This window comes from Haliotis rufescens, unplaced genomic scaffold (genome assembly GCF_023055435.1).
Source record: "Haliotis rufescens isolate VD_foot unplaced genomic scaffold, xgHalRufe1.0.p SCAF_17, whole genome shotgun sequence".
Classification (NCBI taxonomy): domain Eukaryota; kingdom Metazoa; phylum Mollusca; class Gastropoda; order Lepetellida; family Haliotidae; genus Haliotis; species Haliotis rufescens.
In genome coordinates, this window is record NW_025963857.1 from 21,916,555 (window position 1) to 21,938,571 (window position 22,017).

The 22,017-nt window shown below is 40.2% G+C and overlaps 2 protein-coding genes across 3 annotated transcripts in view; both read right to left on the minus strand.

The window, feature by feature from the left end:
- LOC124133965 (protein naked cuticle homolog 2-like) overlaps positions 1-10,161 on the minus strand; it is a 116,820-nt gene extending 106,659 nt beyond the window's left edge. Inside the window, exons 1-3 of one of the 2 annotated variants that reach the window (XM_046498570.2) lie at positions 9,970-10,161; positions 9,690-9,719; positions 9,070-9,179 (exon numbers count right to left, since the gene is read on the minus strand). In XM_046498570.2, the coding sequence (XP_046354526.1) occupies positions 9,070-9,179; positions 9,690-9,719; positions 9,970-9,994 (165 nt within the window). In that variant the 5' untranslated portion in view covers positions 9,995-10,161. The remainder of the gene's footprint in view (positions 1-9,069; positions 9,180-9,689; positions 9,720-9,969) is intronic. The other variant, XM_046498571.2, reaches the window with a different exon arrangement.
- A 6,999-nt stretch (positions 10,162-17,160) lies between these two features.
- Positions 17,161-22,017, minus strand: part of LOC125381060 — a 59,453-nt gene continuing 54,596 nt past the window's right edge. Inside the window, exon 2 of the mRNA XM_048397239.1 lies at positions 17,161-17,950. Within this exon, the coding sequence (XP_048253196.1) occupies positions 17,161-17,950 (790 nt within the window). The remainder of the gene's footprint in view (positions 17,951-22,017) is intronic.

Below are 22,017 nucleotides of genomic sequence, written 5' to 3' on the forward strand. Positions count from 1 at the left end.
AAATACAACATTAAACTAGCCATACCGTGCTATCATTCCAAGCTAAATAGGAAGCTCAACCTTCAAACGTATCAGATATCATTACAAGTCTTATTTTGTCCTGCTGCCATGTTTGCTGTTAGTCCCTGCACAACCAGGCAATGTGATCAGTGTTTTGTGCAATCGCGATATCGTCATTTGTGCTCTGCAATCGTGAGTCAAATCAAATGAAATCATCGGGCAAGGCAGCCTTCTGACTCCTACAATTGATCCGTGCTCCTGCGGCCACAACCTGGATTCCGAGCGCACAATTCACAAATAATCACTTTTTTACCTGTGTGCGTGATCTGTTTTTATGCCGTGTTCATCACTGCAAGGACACCAAAGCGCAGTGGCAATAACATAGAACGCATTGCTACATGCTCAGAAATGTATTATTGCTGTTAAGTCAACCTCGTCTCTTTTTACCTCCACTACAAAAGATCTTCCACTATTGTGTTTCTTATCCATCACTTATCTAACCACAAGCCTAAAACATTCCTTTTCCGCATTTCCACAAATTCTACTTTTTTAGTCTCCAGACGAATGGTCTGTGATAGGAAGAGCCTATCAATTTTTTTTCAGACATACATACTACTCAAAAGAAGATAAGGACCACCGATTCTTTCATACTACCGTTAATCAGATTGTCCAAAGCGTGTTAACTTCTTTTTATTAGTATATTTTGCTCTTTGTTCTGGATTTCTTCTTTTTTTTAAAATATCCAACCCCTCAAAATATGATCAAACAGTCTGTCCCTTACCAGGAACATGAGTGTCAATACATAAGTAGTCTTGCACAATGTATGGGATTATCCCCAAGTGACAATGGCATGCAATATGCCATCTGACAGACAACTGAACATAGGAGAGGGCATATCTACATGACCCCTATCGACACACAGCAATATCTGCCCTGTCTACCACGGTCTACCCTAAGAGCTTCTCAAGCTTCCGTCCTGCCCCGCACTGTTACATATAGTGTCTCCTTAGGCAAGTGACTTTGTTCGAAACATGCCTCTTTTCACCCAGCAGTGAATGGATACCTCAAAGGCTTCTTGGGTTGTATACTCCCCAGAGAGCTGAGAATGAAAATGGAGAGCACTCTGATCCATTGACTGGGGAAGTAATGTTCGTGGTTTAATCTGCGCTAAGCAATATTCCAGCTACATGACGGGGATCTGTAAATAATCAAGTCTGGACCAGACAAACCAGTAATGGATATCATGAGCATCGATTGGTATACGATAACATGCATCAACCAAGTCAGCAAGCCTGACCACCTGATCCACCCCTTTGGTCGCCTCAGAAGACAAGCACAGTCGCCTTTTACAGCTAGCATGGGCTGCTGAAGACCTATTCTAACCTGGATCTTCACGAGTCTGATAGTAATGTAACACTTATGAGCATTATTAATGAATAATTTGAGAATACATAATCACTGTTTCCTTCCTTAAAAACCTATTCTTTCAAGTCCATAAGTCAGTCCAAACTGTTCCCACTGATACTACAACATCTCAAAGTTTATTTATTTGTCGTTTGGTTATGCCACAGTAATTCAGTCATCCTCATCTTGAAAAACCATGTCAATATAAAAATAAATTCTCCTGACAGTCTAAGAACAAAAGATAACCTTATAATTAATGCAAGTCATAAAAACACAACAGTTCACCGAGTACAGGTTTCAGGCTGCCTGAATGAAACCGTGGCCATTTTGAACAGATTTGACTCACTGACATGTAAAATTACGACCCACAGTAAGCTGACAAGACCAACCAATAGATGGGGACTTTGGGCAAGACAGGTCTTGTGCAGCAGGAATACCATGGACCTGATGCCCACATGATAACAAGTTTGCACCCACAAGAAAACATTCTTCGCCTGAAGTGAACACGACAAAAATCAATCGGGTTCATTACGACCCGAAATGGCACATTAATTCCAACATCTCGCTAGTTTATACGATCCTGACAACCTTGTTATAGAGAAAATGTCAATAACAAGATCAGCGTGAAAAACAGATAATTGACTCTTAGTATTTGAAAACGGGAAACTTTATTGTGAAAGACTTTTTAACGTGTACATTGCTAACCAGAAAGGTCTGACTAAACGTTCATCATTAGGTCCCCCTCGAGGTCAGCCCAACTTGTGAAGAGAGGGCTTGACATTCCTACTATTGTGTAAGCATGTGATGCTGTGCGAATACACCCTATTTCCTACAATGTGTTAAGTGTCGCCACCCTTGAAAGGGCTGGGTCAGGAAATGAAGGAAAGTACTGTAAAACTCCACATCAAATATTCCCTGCTAAAAGAGGATGGTCAAAGTGAACCACTTTTCCCTCATGTAGCGTTGAAAGTAAAATCATCTTACAGGAAAGCATGCCTTTGTTATGAGAGCACTCAAAAAGATATTAGTGAGTGAGTGAGTGAAAACAGTAAATGCTGCTTTTAGCAATATTCCAGCCATATTACACGATTTTGGTTGAGCATGTAACCATAGCAGTATTTTTTTGTTTGGCCTTATGACAATAGTTAAGTTTACTTGAGAGAGCTTCAGTGTCCTGAGATAAAGTGTGAGATGGTCACAATAGTTCTTAGGACTCGGGGACAAGTCTGTGTGGTATACGTAATGGCTGCATGATGTCGACGTCCCTTGGACCAGTCTGTGTGGTCATAATACGTAATGGCAGTACAATGTCGAGGTCTGCAAACAGGTGGAGGGGCTGGGGACGGTGGTTCCTAATGTTGACCGTATGTGATGGTCATGCTGGTCAATACACACTCAGATGTGGTCAAACATATTGGTCAGCTGAAGTCGGTCAGAGTGAGTCAGTGTGAGTCAAGCAACAAATATTCCACAAAATGTGAAAGTGACCGATAATTGATTTTTAGGTTTATTTCCAAGGTTGAGGTAGTGAGTGGGTTTTTACCATGTTTATGAATAGTGAGGTAACGCCAACGTGGGGCACAGCATAGCCAAGATACAACACCAGCGGAGACATGGGTTGTTCTTTCTGTGAAGCCTTCGAGCAGTTATTCCCAAGACAAATATTTCACTCCATTTTTTAACAAACGAGTCAGTGGGCTGGATTTGACATTGCTCCGTATCACGCTATGTCTCTAGAAGGTGTTTGACTGTGGTTTCATAGTAGCTTTCATATTTAAGTTCTACAGCCTCGTTCTGCACTGTTCCTGTTAAAGATTGGAAAGAGGGGTAGGTTAGTGGATAAAGCTTTAGCTTGTCACCACAAAAAGTCTGGGTTCCAGTCTCCACAAGGATACGATGTGTGAAGCCCATTCTTGGCATCCCGCTCCATGAAACATTGCAGAAATATTTCTGATACATTGCTGATACATTACTCATAAATTGCTGAAATATTGCACAAAAAATGGCTTAAACGCTGCTCATATTTATTGCAGAAATTTTGCTAAAAAAATTACTGAAACAGTGCTGATATAACGCAGAAATATTGCTAAAAAATTGCTGATATATTGCAGAAATATTGCTAAAAAGTTGCTGATATATGTTGCTGCAATATTGCTGAAACATTGCTGAAATATTGCTAAAATATTGCTAAAATATTGCTGAAACACTGCTGACTTATTGCTGAAACACTGCTGATATATCCCTGAAACATTGTTGAAATATTGCTGAAACATTGCTGAAAAAGTGCTAAAAGATTGCTGAAATATTGTCGATACATTGCTGAAAGTAGCATAAATAGTAAACCTCCAACCTCACAAAGAGTCACATACAAGACATATGAACATGACAGTTCTAGGTAGATACTTTTAAGAACAAAAACCTATCATAACAGCTGACCTAGATGTTTAGTACTCTGTACTCTGCACAGACAAGCCAACCGCACTCCACACCTAGTGTGTGTGGACATGTTGAAAGGGTCCTCTTCTTTCACTAGTGAAACCCAGCCTCCCCCCAACTCAAACCTTCCCTTTGAACTCGAGACGAACACTTGTGTGGCTAACTACTTAACCCCATGTTTTATCACCAATTCTTAAATCAGGCTCGTATATCACACTGCCACAGAATATAAGTAAATGGTAGAAAATAGTTATTTTATCTCAGACAGTTAACATAAATGTGTGATTTCTTTTGAACCCCCAACAACTTATATTAGGTAGTTAGGACCAGAATTAATGGCAACATGTTTATATGAGTGTCATTAGCTCGGCAATTATTTCTCAGTTAATTAAATCATATAGCCCCACATCGACGTATCCATTACTGGCTTGAGGTTTGAACAGGCTAGATGGGACCCCGCCTAAACAGGAAAATTAACAATGCAATTTCAAGTAGCCAAACAAATTGCAGGAAAATGATGCCTTTAATTTGAGGTGTGGTACTTCAAAGGGAATAATCATTACAAATGTAATAAGTTGTGATGGGTGATGGTTACTCCCTCTATCAATCATACTCATATTGTTTCTAAGTTTCAAGAAATTTCTTACTCATCAAATATTGTCATAAACGGTCACTAACAGTTACCATGGTTACAACTGATATTGTTTCAATTCTGTTTAATTGTCAGGTAAAACTCCAGTCTAGACAGCATGATTTCAAAGATATTCATCAAAGTTAATAAGTTTCAAAACTTACAAAACTGTAAACCCTTCTTAGTCTTGACCTGATTAATCTGGAACCCCTCCCTCTGGACGATTACCACAAGAAAACTTGCATGAATACAAAGGACATAATATGTGCACAATACTGAAATTGATAAAACAGGTAATCCGGAAATTTGACAACCTGGACAATTTCACTGGGAATCCTACCGTCCAGATTAATGGAGTTCCACTGTATATGGACTGTGAAGTATTTGTTTGTTTGTTTGTTTGTTTGTTTAACGCTGCATTCAGAAATATATAATGGCGGCCAGTAAATAATCAAGTCTGGACCAGACAACCCAGTGATCAATATTATGAACAAAGATCCACATCGTCCGGTTTAATTACATCCAATCATCCAAGTCACCGAGCCTGACCATTTGGTAACCCGTTACAATTCACATAAGTTGCTGGGGACCAATTCTAATCTGGAATCCCTATACAGCCACCTTTGAAAAAACAATGTAACAGTTCAACAACTTGGAAAGACAGGTATTGGTGAATAAGATTTAGCTGTATCTAGTAAGTGTTATTTCAAGCCATACCTATAAACCTTTGAGTGTGCTATATGACTCTAATAACCACATGTTAATCAATAACCCCCACAATAAATATGACATCATGCTATCCTCTCATTTATCTAACTTGCAAAAATCAATTATCTAATTTTTGCATTTATTGTTCAAGCTGTGAACAGATGTATACATCAAAAGGCGTCTCTGGTCTATAATTAATTTTGTGTCAAAACCAGACTGGTTGTAAAATTTGAAGTGTGAAAACTGTGACACGTTTCAATACTAATTTGTTTGAAACCTTTTGTTGCATTTTGAAAACACAATTTGAATGATTAAATTAAAGTTGTTCAAACCATGTTTTATCAGTTTCACCTTGAACCATGTTCTTTAATCAACACATTTGCCAATTTCGGACACAAATTGCCAAGAGTCTTAATATTGGGAAAGAGCAAGTGAGTGAATCCGGTTTTATGCTGCTATAAATAGTATTTCAGTTACATCAAGTCGAGTTAGTTTAATGTTGGAGGAAAGCTGAAAGTGACATAGGCCTTAGATGTTTGGTGAAACACAGTATTATTGTATGGGAAGAAAGCTACGGCAATAATCATTTCAAAAACAATGTCACAAAACAACCCAGTATTCCTTTAACAAGAATACACAGCTCAATCCTGTAACATCGATTGCTTATACCAGATAAAATGAAGTGGTTTATATGCACAGGGAGCTTACGGTTCAGTGAACGTCTTCACTAATACCACTGTGATTGTCACATTGTCCCATCTGACACACAATCGGAACACACCGATTTGCATTTCTCAACCCATTCCCTTCTCCTATAGCCCACTGGAATGCTATTTGCCTCCAGGCCACCCCGTGTCACTCAGCTATAACGGGAGCCCCCCCTCGGCTGACCAGCATAATGGCTTCTAAATACATTTATCAAATTAGTCTTGGTCACTAGACTTCACATTGTGCTAGTTTTGTCCAGTCACCCATATGCAACATCGGATTCTCGGGGTTTTATAAGAGGCAATTGTGTCAGTGCAAGGAATCCTAACAGAGAGATGTTTGTCTGGTCAAAGGATGTCGCTGTACAAGGCGCCAGAGTCCCGGTGCATCAAGACATAAAATTAATTGTCAGGATGGTTCCTCACAATGAATGGTCTTCACAAATTGTTCCCATGTGGAGAGTCAAACTCAAGCAGAGCTTTTAACCAACACTGTAGCTTACATTACCTCGCCAAATTAATTGAAGACGTTGCAAGTTGTATGAGAACAAAATAATCTTAATCTTGGATATAATGTTCCTATTTGACAATTGAGCCAATTATTTGTGTCCTATGTGGTACTTTTGCCTTTGAAGTATATAACAGCTTGATTAAATTGAGATTTAACATTTACTAGTAGCCAAACAAATAGAGTGCTATTAAATGGCACACACTACCACCAACACTATAAGGTGTGAATCACCCACAACACAAGGAAAAGACAATGCGCAGTTCATAAAAGTTCAGAAAATAATTGCCTAATTATCTCTCAGTAACAAAATCCATTAATGGGTCAATTTGTCCGTCAAACTGACACAAAACGGAGCCATTACAGGAGAATTGACCTAATGATGTTGGAAGGCCCTGCTACTACAGCACTCTGACAGGGTGCGAGCACCATTGTTACAATGCTAATGCAACCACAAGCTTTAACGAGAAACAATTTTGGACCACGCTTTCCAGGAAATTGAACAAACTTCGACAATCCATGACAAAAAAAAGTCTATTTTATCAATCTGAGATACATAAAAAACGTTTCTATTGCCAATCAATGGTTGTTTTTATCCCACTGGCTGTCATTCACATACCTGAATCAATGTTTTTTTCAATATTCCACATTTTCGTTAAAGCTTGTTTTTTGTATTCAAAGATAAGCGTTTAGATAGTTTGTTTAGAAAAAATTGCATGACTTTGATTAAATTAGTTCTTTTTTTAATTCAATAGATATTTCTGACACAAAGTTAATTCCCTCTTCCAAATGCAAGTCACACAATAATCTGAAGATAACCAGCTTTCTTCCATGGGTTTCCACTATTTGTCATTCATCTGATCGCCATTTTTTTAAAAATGGAAGCCACATGAAACTATTTCTCACTCAGTCTTATCTCGGTCTCCATATTTTCACCACTGATTTCTTGTTTGCCTCTCGTGTGTGGTATCTCCCCTTGTCTGTCACTCACTCACAACACACCTCCCGCACACACCTCTCTGTTCTTATACAGCCAGCCACTACACGCTCAACTCTGCATCTCGTACATGATAAGCCTTACAAACTAAAAAACCTAAGCCCCTTAAGCCAACATATTCGCCTTTTAAACATTACTTCTCGCCTCGGACATAATACACTACCTCATGTCACATTTGTCTATTCATGTTGGAATCTATTTCTGTGCACATTCTTTCAACATTGTATCCTAAAAGTTTGTTTAGTGGGCAACATGTGCTAATTTTCTGGTTAAACCTTCAGTCACTTACTGAATGCATTTGTCTTACTCTACCCAGTAGCCACACCAACAAGTCATCTGACGCCCCATTACTACAAAACGTTTTTTCTCCGCTACATGTTTTTTGTCCCATCAAACGTATCTCCGACACCTAAAATCAATTTCCTTATTCACTCCTCTATTTTTCCCTGTCTCCGACCTACCCTTACACTTATCGCCCCACCCATCCACGCTACCCACCTACACCCTACCCACCCTGACACACTACCCTTATACCAGCTGATTCCCTTCATCACCAGAGTCATCTCACGACTGTTTTAACCTCATGTACTTGAAGACTTCAAACTTAAAACTGAGACAGAAAAAAAACCTTTACAGCCCGACAAATCATCTGAAGATCCTGAATCAATACAGCATCTACTGATAAAAAAATCTGTGGCATCACGTTGAGACACATTATTCAAGACATGATAATATCCCTTTCAAACAAGCTCTCAGATCTTGCAAGACCTGCTAGGATTTTGGAAGCGAATCAATTCTCACACTGCTCTTTACAAAAATTGTCCCCATCCAAGATCCTTTATTACTCATCCCAATCCTTCTCTGTTCTGTCCATTTCTAAATCCCCTTCAACTTTCCCCCTCTGTGGTATGCATCTGCGTATCCCCCTTCTCTCCCTCCCCCTAAAACACACACTACTTGCCACTAATTCCCCCTCTCCCTTAATTCCCCTGTACCCCTTAATCTGGCCTCCCCTGACTCCATCCCTTAGCACTAGGGACTGAGTATTGATCGATGAGACCAGCCAAGCAGAACGACACCTCAGTGGCCTGGCTAGGTTTCTCCAGGCCTGGATCAGATTTCTATCCAACATCAAACAGAACAGGCACCTATTACCTTCTTTCTGCTGTGTAATTTAGCCGAGACATAGCTGGCTTGCTTTTCAGTTGGCGGCCTTGCCCCGCGTATTGTAAGCAGAGGCTAGCCTGCCTCCCTCCCTCCCTCCCACCATCTCCGTCAATAACAGTCCCAAACCAAGCACCTGTCTCCCTTCGTCTTTCTCATTCACCTCCAAACTGTCCCCTCTGCTTCATATTGTAAATATGTTTTCCCCATGGAAAACTCGTAAACAAGTCTTGAGTGGCTCTCCCGCTGATAAAAATCACGTCTTGTAGAAAGCTGAAAGTTTAAACGCAAGGACTTGGGGCACCCTTATTTCTCCCAGTGCCTCGTGGCTCAAGACCGATCCTTTGATGTAGCGCCCGGACTAACTTGTACAACAATGTTTCAATTCACATGCACACAACAGGGGGCTCTTTAAAACAATGTAGAACAGTTTGTGTACTAAGTGTCAACACACAATGTTGTACACATTTACTGCTAGAAAGGGGGTATGTATGTCCATTTAATCTTTACTTACTGATATAGTCTCGTCCATGTTATAGTTGGCAAGATTAAATCCGGTCTTTTTCTTCCAAATTTGCTCCTCAAGTGCTTTGTTGAGGTGAGCATTCACAAAGAAGCACTCAGCTGAAACGATATAATGAGTTCAATAAAAAAAAACGTGGAATGCTTTGACGTTTCGTTTATCTCAACTCGACCAAAGTAATGCTAAAAGCTATTGATCTAGGAAAATGACTTCAGACTGAGTTGTGTTTACCTTCCAAATGGTAAATCAAAAACGCTTTGCCATCTTACAGAATCATTACATGTTCTAAAACACGGTTCAATATTGACACAGTGTAGTGCTGTTCATTCTTGTAACTTTAAAAGAACGTGAAGTGTTCTGGAAATTCATTATTGTTAACTTCAACGCTGTCAACGACAACTGAATGCTTGTCACAAACATGTAAGACAAGGAACGTTATCAAAATTATACACTTGTTCCACATGCACGTTACAAGACCTACAGACACTAAAGTTCTATAAACCAAAATAAGTTAAAGAATAAGAGATACTTTTGCATGCTAGGTAAATAGCATATGATACTCAAGGCAAGGTGTGATAAACATGATAAAAAAAACCATAACATGCATGTACCTTCACGTGGAACTCGGACACTCCGACAAACTGGACCGGACGAAGGATGGGAGTAGGCGTGATTATGAAAAATATAAACAAAGACACTCAGCAACAAAACCAAGCAAGGACGTCGTCTACGTCTACAGCATGGACATGCAACACAACGGCATGGCAATTTACTTGACCTAACCTCTGCCATGAGTGTCCATTCTCGGACACTGGCGGTCGGTCACTCACTCGATCGATGAACAACATGCACGGGAGAGGTCAGGCTATAAACTCTCCCCCCAAAACTCACCATGTCTACTTTGAAGTTTTCCCATAGCTATCTGTGTCACACTTTTCCATCAAACTTTGCAGTATAAAAAGTCACTCATTCAACTTGAAGTAGTCCGAAAATCGCACTTTGAGAAGGGTAAGTTCCTGCTGAACGAGTGTCTCGCTCAACACCAGTCAACACCACCACCACATTCACTCACAACACGACGAGGGGGCGGGGTCGACCTACGTGATTGACAGTTGGACTAGTTCATTATCACGCGAGGGGTAAATACCTCAGATTCCTTTCCTTAGCGCGTTTATATCGCTACAATTAGGAGATGGGTGTTAAATTAACACGGGTAATATACGTCAAGCAGTTAGCTCGTCTAACAGTGTTTTTCGCTGGAAAGAACTGCTCAAACACGCATGTGTTAAATAGCAATTGGCCAACTTACCGCGTTTTTCGCGTTGCGTTTGACTGCGGATAATTAGACTGGTCCGTATGAGAACGTGTCTGATTGGCCCATTGTTGTGTCTGTCTTTGTTCCATTTATTGGTCCATGTTCATTCATCGGTGATTTCTTTGATCATACAGCGTGCGAAATGATATTCTCCTCTGCAATGCTCCGTTTTAATTTTTCATGGCTAACAGTACACACTATGGCGGCATATTTCACAACACAGAGGGCTTATACAACGGCCTGCAAAGTATTGAATCGTGGCGGCCGCTATACGGCGAGTGTACCGTGCGATTGTGCCTTTGATAACAATAGTATGACGTCACTGAATGTGTAACAATGTTTACGTTTTGTGCGAAGAAGGGACCACACCATCGCGTTGAGGGGGCGGGGCGATGACTTTGGAAAAAGGTTGATTTGTATGTCATTAAACTTTAATTATTTAATGCCTTCATTATTTCATGAAGATTCTTTGAAGTCAGTTTATCGCTGTTAAATGGAAATAACATTGAATATATGCATCGAATCTTTATGCCGTGAAAAGAACTTTCAAAGTAATATAACTTGAGTTGTATAATATCCCCATGTATTAGTGATAAACAAGAAAAAACATGTTAAAGAATGTTGATCGATTATTAGACATAAAATGTCAAAAGTGTTCATGCTTTGACAGCCGCCCGAGAATACATGCTTGACTAATTTTCATCCGATGCTTTCAATTCTGTGGTGCGTAACAACGATCCCATTGTGAAATATTCTTTTAACATTGTCACATCCGTCGAAATTCCCCCAAACAATACCTATCTACTTAATTCTTTATAGTGGCTCTCTTTAGCCGTTCCTTTGATGCTAACAGTAATGGGCTTTCATTGAAGTTTCAGATCTGTTGACATTTTGAGTACCCATGCCAATTTTTCAAGTATCTTATTTGTCGGGATTTGAAAAAAATCCACGAAAAAAATCCACTACATTTCATCATACCTTCTGATATTATGACATACTCTAAACGAGAGTGTTGCCTCATACGTGATGTATATCTGTGTTAACCCATATAGAAAGGATGAATAAAGCCATATTGATACATTGCTGACTACTCTGACGTCATTGCATGTAAACGTATGACGTTACAGCGAGTAAGTAAAAAACTGGCTATCACAACCTCCTTTGAAGTAAAACGATTGACAGCAATATACAACATATCTCGTGTGGAAATATAGAAGTAAATGCTTGTCTGATGTAAAATGATTCTAAGAGATGTATTTGTATATTGTAACTATCCATTGTTACGGATAAAAAGCATCAATGATCTAAGCGCTCTTTAGTCTATGCTCTTTTCTTGATAACGTGCTGTGAACTGAAGGAAGACCTTTTGATAACATGAGACGTTCAGTTAGACACAATGCGGTACGGGTTCAGTGCTGATTAATTTAGACGATAGACATTCCTGATTAAACAATATTGAAAAAATAGAACTTGCCACCATCTCTGGTGGAGTGGGTGAGCGTGGGTGGGTAAGGTGATGCTGTGAGAAGGCGTGGCTTTTGGGGTATGTATGTAAGCTTCATTATGTATAGGGGTGGAGTATTGGCACTGGCTGACATGTTCTAGAGAAGATTATTGATCCAGAAATATATGTTCGGAGTACCACTCTTAAAGTGACTGGACCCGTGAAGATTCCGGGGTAGAATAGGTCTTCAGAAACCCACGCTTGTCGTAAAAGGCGACTAACGGGATCGGGTGGTCAGGCTCGCTGACTTGGTTGATGCATGGCATCATATCCCAATTGCGTGGATCGATGCTCATGATATTAATCACTGGATTGTCTGGTTCAGACTCGATTATTTACAGACCGCCGTCATTCGCTGGAATATTGCTGAGTGCGGCGTTAAACAACAAACCAACCAACCAACTTAAAGTGACTGAGTATAGTTTCACACTACTGTTAGCAACATTCCAACAACATAATTAACTATAATAGTTCTTAAAGTGTGAGTGAGTATGGTTTTACGCCGCTTTTAGCAATATTCCAGCAATATCACGGCGGGAAAAACACTAGAAATGGGCTTCACACAATGTACCCATGTCGGGAATCGAACCCGGGCCTTCGGCGTGACGAGCGAACACTTTGACCACTAGCCTAATCGCCTCTCTACACTTTAAGAGGGGTGGTGGGGTAGCCTAATGGTTAAAGCGTTCGCTTGTCACGCCGAAGGCCCTGGTTCGATTCCCTACATGGGTACAATGTGTGAAGCCCATTTCTGGTGTCCCCCCGCCGTGATATTGCTGGAATAGTGCTAAAAGCGGCGTAAAACCATACACATTCACACGTTAAGAACTTCATTACCATGAGACACTGATTCCCTTACTTCCCCACCCCCTCCACACACTCACACACACACACACACACACACACACACACGCCACACACGCCACACACCCCTATCGTACTCACTCAATATATCATCGCACTGACAGAATATATCATCGTACATGATACATAATCATAGTCGCACAATTTAATCATACTCACACATATATCATCGTTCACACACGGCATATTTTCATCACACATATCTACCGGTAAGCATGTTACCACACTGACTAAACAGCAGGTTACGACTTGTCTCTTTGATCCCGTTCCGCCGTGAACGATCGACACATCAAACATATATATATTAATCATAATTCCGCTCGGAATGATTTTAATAAAACCAAGAAAGAAAATAATTTAACATATGCTACCAGGGTTTGAATAATGTAATGCGCCACGTCCCCCACCAATAATTGTCGCATTAAACAATTCATATATTTTTTAAGCGGGCTGTTTGATCTTTTTCCATATCTACTATGTAAGTGTGTTTCCATTGTCAGAGCGCAATGTTCCGGAGACTTGCCACTTTGAAGTATCATATTTTCATCAAACTTCAACCCTTTGATTGCAGTAGTGGAACGGGTATTACTAACAGTAATATTTATTTAAAATTCAAGTTGTATTTCGTTCAAGCACTATAAACTTACAGGATCACACGCAATAAAACGCGTTTGGGCAGGTAAACACGGGTTACATTAACGCGGCTTGGCGTGAGTGTACGCTCGTCGACACTGTTTGATCTGCCTGTATTTTGACTGGACGGCATACACAGTTGACTACTACAGTTGCAATCGTATGCCAGCCATTATCATGTAAGCTTCACCATATACCCTCGACGTCCACCTCCTGCAACATATATGTATAATGATTGTGTGCTTGTTGTTTAACGCATTGTTTCAGTATATGGCGGCTCTGTAAATAATCGATACAAACCAGCGATTGAGCAGCATCCCAGGTCATGGGGGTTTACAGTGACATGCAATCAACCAAGCCTGACCACCCGATTCACAGTCTTTCGCCTCGAACTACAGGGGCCTATTTTAAGCCGAAATCCCCATGGGGGAACGTTCAGTGAAATGAAAGGACAAAGTGATCGAGTTACGTTTATTTAATTCAACTTTTATAAACAAAACGACCCTTAAAAACTTGTTTAAATAAGCAACTCATCCAAAATCTTTAGAGTAACTGTTCAATTTTTCGGAACAACATTCCGTCGAGATGGGTGGTCAATACAAAGGGAGGGAACTCTTGATAATGCAAGCTTGTGGACGTGGGCGAAAATAATCCTCTTCTTGGCCCAAGTTTGCCCATGTCCAAATGCTGTAGCTGGTGAACGAGTAGACTTGAACAAGTCTTTAGGGCAATACTTATTAGTTGAAATAATACTTTCTAGATATTATATGTACTAAGTGGTCTCACTATATGGGTTTGGTTTGTTGTTGAACGCCGCACTCAGCAACATTCGAGCTATATGACGGCGGTCTGTAAATAATCGTGTCTGAAACCAGACAATCCAGTGATTGATATCATGCGCATCGATCCTCGCAATGTTGGATCGATGACATGCATCAACCAAGTCAGCGGTCCTGACCACCCGATCCCGTTAGTCGCCTTTTACGACAAGCATAGTCGCCTTTTACGGCAAGCATGGGTTGCTGAAGACCTATTCTATCCCGGAATCTTCACGGGTCATAAGAGACTGGCGTCCTTAGATGTACTGTCCACTTATCTAGACTTGCCTATTATAAGGATTGAATTACCATACACTCATGGACTTATCATTCAGTACAGCCTTGGAGCAAGGACAGACACTGGCGTCCTCAGGGAATTGTTTTCATATCGGATATATATTGTTAAACGATGATTGTAACTGTATTACATTGTTTCTATTCCGTAGAAGCTCACTGCACGTATTTGGACATTGGTTAGTTATCAGGAATTTAGTACTATTTAATGTACGCGGTGGTGAGGAAGTAATTATATCTAAATGCTCGAATTATCTTTAACTTGTTGAATAGCATGGATGGATGTCAAGCGTTATAGAAACATGTGGACTATTCTGTGATGTTCAAGTGACACTGGACTGGTTTGGCACTGTGTAGAAAGTGCTGGATGCTAGTTAGACTATATAAGTGGAGCGGGTGCGTCCCAGTCATCTCATTTTTCATCTCACATTTTATCTGACATTACATCAAGACCAGCTTCCATGTGGAGATCACTTTTCACCCTGGTGTTCAGAAACTTGACCACTGTTACGGTGAGGTGATTACTATTCTTGTCAATGTTGTTTCCGCTGCTCTCACATTTTATACTGCCTTTGAATATTGTACAACAACTCTCTTGTGTCCTGCCAGTATAATTGATTTGCAGTTATTCGTATTGATTTGTAAACCTACTTTATTTTGGAATAAATTAATGATTGTGTACTCTGTGCTTGTTGTTTGGTGGTTTCACACTAAATTGTTTTACGTACATATTTCTGGGTTAACATTGTTCCAATTCGGAAATCGACACGTAACAAATGATACAAATGAAGAAATAGCAAGAAATAACTGAATCTTTTTATGAAAACGTTTAACATCCAGTACATACTGTTTCCAGATGTTTGTGAAATAGTAAGACACAAGTATCATTCGTTATGCATCAGGAACTGGCTGCACAGTGCATATGGTGCCATTAACGGTTCGACATACTCCATCACTTATATTCTCCGACGACATTTGTACAAGGTGTATTGTTACCAGTATGGCGTGAATCGATAACAGTGTTGAGGTTCAACCCGAACCCCTATGCTAATTACACCAGCAAGGTGAGTGGTCTGTATTGCACATCATATGTCTATTTTCACATCTAACTTAACATTGGGATTCTGGGGCGGGATAAGCCCCTGTGCTTGTTGGAACGTCCGAGGCCAGTCGTCCAAGGCGCCGCAATTCGCAGGGTACGCCGGAAACCTATGATTGTGTGTTCGAATCCAGGTTTCATGGTTTGTCAGCACCATACCCGTGCTCGTTATGTGGTAAACGTCAGGGACCTGCATCACATTTTGTCCCACATTAAGCTGACACACCATGATGTAACTGGAATACTGTTAAGAGCGGCGTTAAACCCAACTCATGCACACACACAGACACCCACACACCATAGACACGGACACACACACCACAGACCAGACAACACACAGACACACAGAGACAGACAGACAGACACACCATACACACACACGCACACACACACCATACACACGCACACGCACGTAACATCCGACTGAATGTGGACCAGGTGGTTAGGTCTTGGTGGTTCGTCAGGTTACTTAGCTGATTGCGTGTCATGGTATACCCGGACGACATGGATCCCAGTTCGTGCTATTGATCACTGGATTTCGCCCCGCAAAACAATGTTAATAAATATATATCTAAAGTATGCGTTAAAGAATATGAGTTCGGACCACTCACTTTGTGGGACGGACGCCTGGTGTTCCTGGCCCAATCTTGATAACACCACGATATATCTGGAATAATGTGTCTGCGGCGTAAAACAACGCTCACTTACTTAATGCACCCGGGCAAACAGTCAGACAATCCAGTGATTGATATGGTTGCTGTAAAAGGCGACTATGCTTGTCGTAAGAGGCTACTAACGGGATCGGGTCATCTTCCCTAGGCAAGAGAGTTTACTGACTTTAAAAGTCCAGATTCCACCCCTGACGAACTTGGCTGGAATTCGTGGGCTCGATCGTAGCGCCACCAGTGGTTATTTCGAGTTATGTCCCTTGTTAGCCTCTCCTATGGACCAATCAGATTCCATCACTTGCATTTGTTTCAAACAAAACGGTGGCGCCCAGTCAAGACGATCTGGTCGATAATCAATCTATGTTTGTTAAAAAGGGTCTTACATCGCGAAGTGCATCAAATCACGGGAGCACCTTTATCAAAAACATTAAAAGGTTTGGAAAATATCTGTTGACAACGATGTGGCGGTGCGCATGCTTTGCAAATCCTGCAATCGACCGAAATCTGCGCGACAGTTTACGAACCGGATTTCGATTTCGTTGCGCGATTTTGATTGGACTATGCATAGACTCGTTAGTCCAGCCAAAATCTAACTCCATTATACCAGCCTAGTTCTGCAAGGGGGGAAACTGGACTTTTTATAGTCAGTTAACTCTCTTGCGTGGTCAGACTCGCTAACTTGGTTGATGCATGCCATCGTGTCCAAATTGCGTGGGTCGATGCTCATGATGTCAATCACTTGATTGTCTGGTCCAGACTCGATTATTTACAGACCGCCGTCATATAGCTGGAATATTGCTGAGTGCGGCGTTACACAACAAACTAACTAATGACATTAAGAGCAACGTCATGCACACGCTGTCGCCGAGTGTGACCCCCCGATCTATCTACTTCACAACACAAAGTATTGCTTCTGACCTGAGAACACTAATTACTGCTTCTTGCTTCAGAACACCAAGAATTGCTTCTGACTTCAGAAAACAAAGTACTGCTTCTGACTTCAGAACACCAAGTACTGCTTTTGGCTTCAGAACACTAATTACTGCTTCTGACTTCAGAACACCAAGTGCTGCTTCTGACTTCAGAACACCAAGTGCTGCTTCTGACTTCAGAAAACCAAGTGCTGCTTCTGACTTCAGAACACCAAGTGCTGCTTCTGACTTCAGAACACTAAGTACTGCTTCTGACTTCAGAACACCAAGTGCTGCTTCTGACTTCAGAACACTAAGTACTGCTTCTGACTTCAGAACACCAAGTGCTGCTTCTGACTTCAGAACACTAAGTACTGCTTCTGACTTCAGAACACCAAGTGCTGCTTCTGACTTCAGAACACTAAGTACTGCTTCTGACTTCAGAACACCAAGTGCTGCTTCTGACTTCAGAACACTAATTACTGCTTCTGACTTCAGAACACCAAGTGCTGCTTCTGACTTCAGAACACCAAGTGCTGCTTCTGACTTCAGAAAACCAAGTGCTGCTTCTGACTTCAGAACACCAAGTGCTGCTTCTGACTTCAGAACACTAAGTGCTGCTTCTGACTTCAGAAAACCAAGTGCTGCTTCTGACTTCAGAACACCAAGTGCTACTTCTGACTTCAGAACACTAAGTACTGCTTCTGACTTCAGAACACCAAGTGCTGCTTCTGACTTCAGAACACTAAGTACTGCTTCTATACTACTGTGTGGCGTGCATGTGTATGTGTGATATCATGCATATGTAGTGATAGTCTTCACCGTCACCTCACCACGGAGGACAAGGGCGCTACTCCTAGAGTGGCCAACCCGCCAGGACTCTGGGTAAGATTACAGGCCCCATGCAACCTCTGCTTGCCATAAGAGGCGACAAACGGGATGGGGTGGTCAGGCTCGCTGACTAGGTCCATGCATGTCATCGTATCCCAATTGTGTAGATCGATGCTCATGATGTCAATCACTGAATTATGTGTTCAAGACTTGATTATTTACAAACCGCCGTCATACACCTGGAATATTGCTGAGTGCGGCGTTAAACAACAAACAAACAAAACAGTACACTGAGTGAGATGTGTTTAACGCCCCTTTGAAAAATGTGTCATTTATGTCACGGCGTGTCAGCTTTATGTAGAAGGAAAGCTATTGTGAAAAAGCAAGTCTAACCTGCTCTAGCTAGTTCAATTCCACATGAAAACAGCATCAGGAAAATTCTTTGTTTAATTTTAGACGACGAGAAGAGTATTGAGTAATACAAGATTTCATAGGCTAAATATAAGTCTTGGCTTGATCCCGGCTGCTGATATACAGGCAATGTGGACGTGCAATTACTATGAGACAATTACTATGACATGTATAGACAACTACAGCGGTAATATATCACCATGCACGAACACTGTCAAACACAAGACACTGGAGTTGTACAAATCGTCCAAACTCCTCCCCACAAAACATCTGACACTGTTTCAAACTTCCCGTCACAAAATCAAATTTAACGCACTAAAAAGTGAGGAAAATGCAATGTAAGACATTTCATTTTTTTCCATCACCGACTTCTGGCAAGTTTTGTTGTTGTCTATTCTAAAATGAAGCAAACATCTTTTCCCACTTTAACCCCGATCACACTTTTCGAAAATTCCAACAGCCAGAGCTAGGTTTCAAATCATGTATAATAAAAAGGATACTGAATATACGCTCGTTACAAAAAGAAAAAAAACACCAAAAAAAACGCCAGGCGTTTCTTTTGCCAACGTCTGACAAAATATCAGCTGTTTGATATTTTTTAAGGAGCACGATTTCGATTTGAAACAGCGATTGTTACACTAACAGAGTGACGCCTCGCATGTTTCTCTCAGCCTGTTCAAGGGACCTAGCCTCTGTATGTGTCATACTGTCGAGCAAATGGCCATCTCTTCTGGTAAATGTCAGAATCAAGAGATGGTGAGTATTATGTTGACTCCACAACTCAGGAACTAAGTGAATGCGATCCAAGTAAACCTTCAACATAGCCTGTCCCCGGAAACATTACACAAAATGCCATTTGAGATTCACTTGTCCCTAATTCGATAACCCACTCACTGACTCCGTTACGAGAAGCAGGTCCAATATAAAGTCACTGATCGCATAGGATTAAAGAACAAAGCAACGACTCCATTACGTTTTTATACGGCTAATCGTCAATAATTTACTGGAATGGACACATTTTCCATGCGATACATGCATTTACTTAATTTCGATCACAAGGGGCAATGTCAATCTGCAGTGCCTAAAGTGGTCCGAGCTCACACCTCGTGGATCTAGACCACACAGAGTTATCTCCCCTTAGACTATTCGCTTGAGACCCTTTTCCTTTGATGTTATAAATTGTATGTCGTCCCCATAGCTAAATATGAAAACAATACTAGGATTGAGTGCATAGGTAGTCATTTGGAGCAAAGATCCTAATGCACTGAATTTGTAATAGATACGATCAAAGACTAGCGTACGTATCGATTGGTTTGTAACTGATTCCCTTTGATCAAGTAGCAAGCTTATTCTAGCTTTGAATCCATCCTTCCATCGCCACTGACAGAAAACAATTTAAAGCTCAGCTAATAAATTTTCGATGTTTCTGCCTTTGTGAATTTCATTTGTTGGATTAGTGAGAGAGTTTTGCGTGGCAATTTACCGAGAAAAGCAATGCATTACTTGGGGAGACGGGCATTGCGAAGCGCTAATTAACCCCAGCTGAAGTACACCTACATCAATGCTGGACTGTCGCCAACTGCTATATGTCTAGTACCTATGTCACGCAATTGCTACGATCAGCATAAAGAGGATTCTAAGGAGGGGGATTATGTCAAACACACTAATTAAAACTTAATGAAGTCAAATTTTTCTTTGACAAAAACAAAACAAACCACAAAACCACAAAGGTCAAACGGTGTTCATGTGAATAGGCATGGCCTCAAAAATCAGTATTATGACAAGGTGATTTCCTAATTGAAACGCAGGTTAATCCGGAAATCGGCTCGTACAGAACTAAATTGTTCAATCAGTAAATGACCGCGCATGATCAATCAATAATCAATAAGTTATATTTAAACACACAGTTTCAGGTTTAAAATCAAGATAGGCAATACAAACAATACAATGGGTCAAATTACCCGTGAAGATCCGGGGTAGAATACCGGTAGATACCGGTAGAATAGGTCTTCAGCAACCAATGCTTGCCGTAAAAGGCGACTATGCTTGTCGTAAGAGGCGACTAAAGGGATCGGGTGGTCAGGCTCGCTGACTTGGTTGATGCATGTCATCCATCCCAATTGCGTGGGTCGATGCTCATTATATCAATCACTGGATATGGTCCAGACTCGATTATTTACAGACCGACGTCATATAGCTGGAATATTGCTGAGTGCAGCGTTAAACAACAAACAAACAAACAATGTGTCAAATAGGCGACCGCAGCAATAAGTAACGGACACTAGAATCAGATGTTAGTGAACTCACGAATGTTCAGAATATTGTCACTATGGAATGTCTTGAAAGGGGCCTGTCTCTGTTCTTGAATCCAGAATAATAGTGGAAGTTGGCAGAAAACGATGTTTCCAAATAGTATTCCAAACTCCACTTGGCACGGAGATTAGATCAGGTCAGGCCGTAAAGGCCGCGAATTACCACTGGAAGTTCTACTGGATATAACATACACGAGTGTATATATCTATATATATATATAACATATATATGTAACATATACGATAGTTGATAATTACAGTATATATAGCCCAACAGATGTATATAATATAAAAAGTATATATAACTATATGTATATAAACTAACAGGTGAACATATCATGCATGACTATATAACAATAGTATATATAACCTAATAGATGGACATAAAATATACGAGAGTAAAATACTACAGTCTACATACCTAACAGATTAATATAGCAAATACACGAGAGTATATAACTACAGAATATGTAACATAACAGATGTATATATCACGCATGAGAGTTTATAACAACAGTATTTATAACTAACAGATGTGCATAACATCCACGAAAATATATAAAAAAGCATATATAACCTAACATATGTATATAACGTACACGACCGTATAAAACATGTACGAGAGTATATAATAACAACATATATAACCTAACAGATGTATATTAAATGCACGAGAGTATATAACTACAGCATATATAACCTAACAGATGAATATAACATGCACGAGAGTATATAACTACAATATATATAACCTAACAGATATATATAACATGCACGAGAGTATATAACTACAGCATATATAACCTAACAGATGTATATAACATGTACGAGGGTATATAATAACAACAAATATAACCTAACAGATGTATATAACATGTACGAGTGTATATAATAACAACATTTATAACCTAACAGATGTATATAACATACACGAGAGTATATACCTACAATATATATATATATAACCTAACAGATGTATATAACATGTACGAGAGTATATAACTCCAGTATATATAACCTTACAAATGTATATAACATGTACGAGAGTATATAATAACAACATATATAACCCAAATGATGTATATAACATGCACGAGAGTTATAACAACAGTATATATAACCTAACAGATGTATATAACATGCACGAGAGTTTATAACAACAGCATATATAACCTAACAGATGTATATAACATGCTCGAGAGTATATAACTACAACATATATAACCTAACAGATGTGTATAACATGCTCGAGAGTATATAACTACAGCATATATAACCC